The sequence below is a fragment of the Camelina sativa genome, chromosome 11 (assembly GCF_000633955.1).
Source record: "Camelina sativa cultivar DH55 chromosome 11, Cs, whole genome shotgun sequence".
Taxonomy (NCBI): domain Eukaryota; kingdom Viridiplantae; phylum Streptophyta; class Magnoliopsida; order Brassicales; family Brassicaceae; genus Camelina; species Camelina sativa.
Genome location: NC_025695.1, coordinates 37569453 through 37571162, shown reverse-complemented (window position 1 = coordinate 37571162; position 1710 = coordinate 37569453). Strand labels below are relative to the sequence as shown.

Genomic DNA, 1710 nt, shown 5'->3' with positions numbered 1-1710 from the left:
AGGAAGTTGTCTTTGAAAGTTCATCCGGATAAGAACAAGGCACCTGGTTCAGAGGAGGCGTTTAAGAAAGTTTCCAAAGCGTTTACGTGTTTGAGTGATGGTAACTCGAGGAGCCAGTATGATCAGGTTGGGTTTGTTGATGAGTTTGATCATGTTCAGAGGCGGAATCGTAGGCCCAGGAGGAGATATAACACGCGGAATGGTTTCTTTGATGATGAGTTTGATCCCGATGAGATATTCAGGTCGTTTTTTGGTCAACAACAACAACGAAACATGTTCCGTGCTTCCCATGCTTATAGGACTAGACAAGCGCGTAACCAACCCCGACAGGAGGAGCCTAGTTTGGCTGGACCAAGCTGTTTGACGATTATTCAGATTCTACCATTCTTTCTACTTTTGTTGCTGGCGTATCTACCCTTTTCTGAACCCGAGTATTCTCTGCACAAGAGCACTTCTTATCAGATACCAAAGACAACACAGAATATGGAGATTAGCTTTTTTGTTAGATCATCATCAGCCTTTGATGAGAAGTTTCCGCTCGGTAGCTCTGCTCGAGCTAACCTTGAGGGCAACGTGATCAAAGAGTGCAAACACTTTCTTTTCCAGTCTTGTCGCATGGAGCTCCAAAAACGCCGGTGGAACAAGAAGATACCAACCCCTCACTGCATTGAACTTCAAGATCGCGGATTTGTTGATAGGTAACAGCTTTTGCTTTTCCTTCACATAGATATTTTTTTGGATTTTTTCATGTACTCTATACTTGTGATCCCCACTTATCATGTTTACTAAGCTCCTCCACAGTTAGAAGGCGAATTGAATAGATCGTAGAACCCATACATATTTTGTGGCAAACGCTAGTGTTAGGTTTTCTTATGGTCACAGAACAATCATTGATGTTTAATTCTTTGTTTTGTTGACACAAAACAGGCAAATACCGATATGATACCCGCCGAGGGCTGTCCAACATTCCCTGAAGACAGCCTGATCTTGATGTTACAGAGGTTCCTGGGCTGAACGTATAAACTGTAATGTGTAGGGAGGATAACAATAATATTTCCTTTTTTTTGTCGCATATAGAGTTGAAGATGATAATTCCTTGGAGAATATTGAGAACAACAAAGAAGAAATGCTCATAACAGAGGTACCTGTTGCATACTCACATTATGATTCATAACCAAAAAAAAAGGCTGTCCAATAATTCTCTATAGAAGATACAGCAGATAACAATTCTATTACTAGTTACTATGACAATAAGGCTTTGATTTGTTTCAATCAAATCAAGCTCTATTGATGACTTTGGCGGAAATTGGTGATCATGCTAGCTCTTATTTGCTTCACTGTTAGAACTTTTTGGTTTAGGATTCTCGGTTCTTGGTCATATATTATATCAAAAATTCAAATGCTATTGTTACAACTAGATTATAAACATGGGATCATGTGAAAAATGACATCAATTTTCAATGTCTTTGAGTGTGAGAATGAGACCAAACAACATTACAAAACCTGTGAAAAGAGGTCTTTGTGTTCTTCGAGGATGAATTTACCTAACAAACTCAGAGCCCTCCTGAGTTGTATTACTTGCTTGTGCTAGCCTGGTCTGATATTTGTAGAGTCAGGTACATCAACAGGATAAGAGTCGATAAAGTCGAGCCATTTGTTTTCTGTATTGGGCTCCACGTCTCGGATGCATCTCCACACTGCACTGTTACA

The 1710-nt window shown here is 39.9% G+C and overlaps 1 protein-coding gene across 1 annotated transcript in view; it reads left to right on the top strand.

Moving 5' to 3' along the window:
• LOC104728726 (chaperone protein dnaJ 49-like) overlaps positions 1–1159 on the top strand; it is a 7798-nt gene extending 6639 nt beyond the window's left edge. The window contains exons 2-3 of the mRNA XM_010447671.1: positions 3–698; positions 928–1159. Of these exons, the coding sequence (XP_010445973.1) occupies positions 3–698; positions 928–943 (712 nt within the window). The 3' untranslated portion in view covers positions 944–1159. The remainder of the gene's footprint in view (positions 1–2; positions 699–927) is intronic.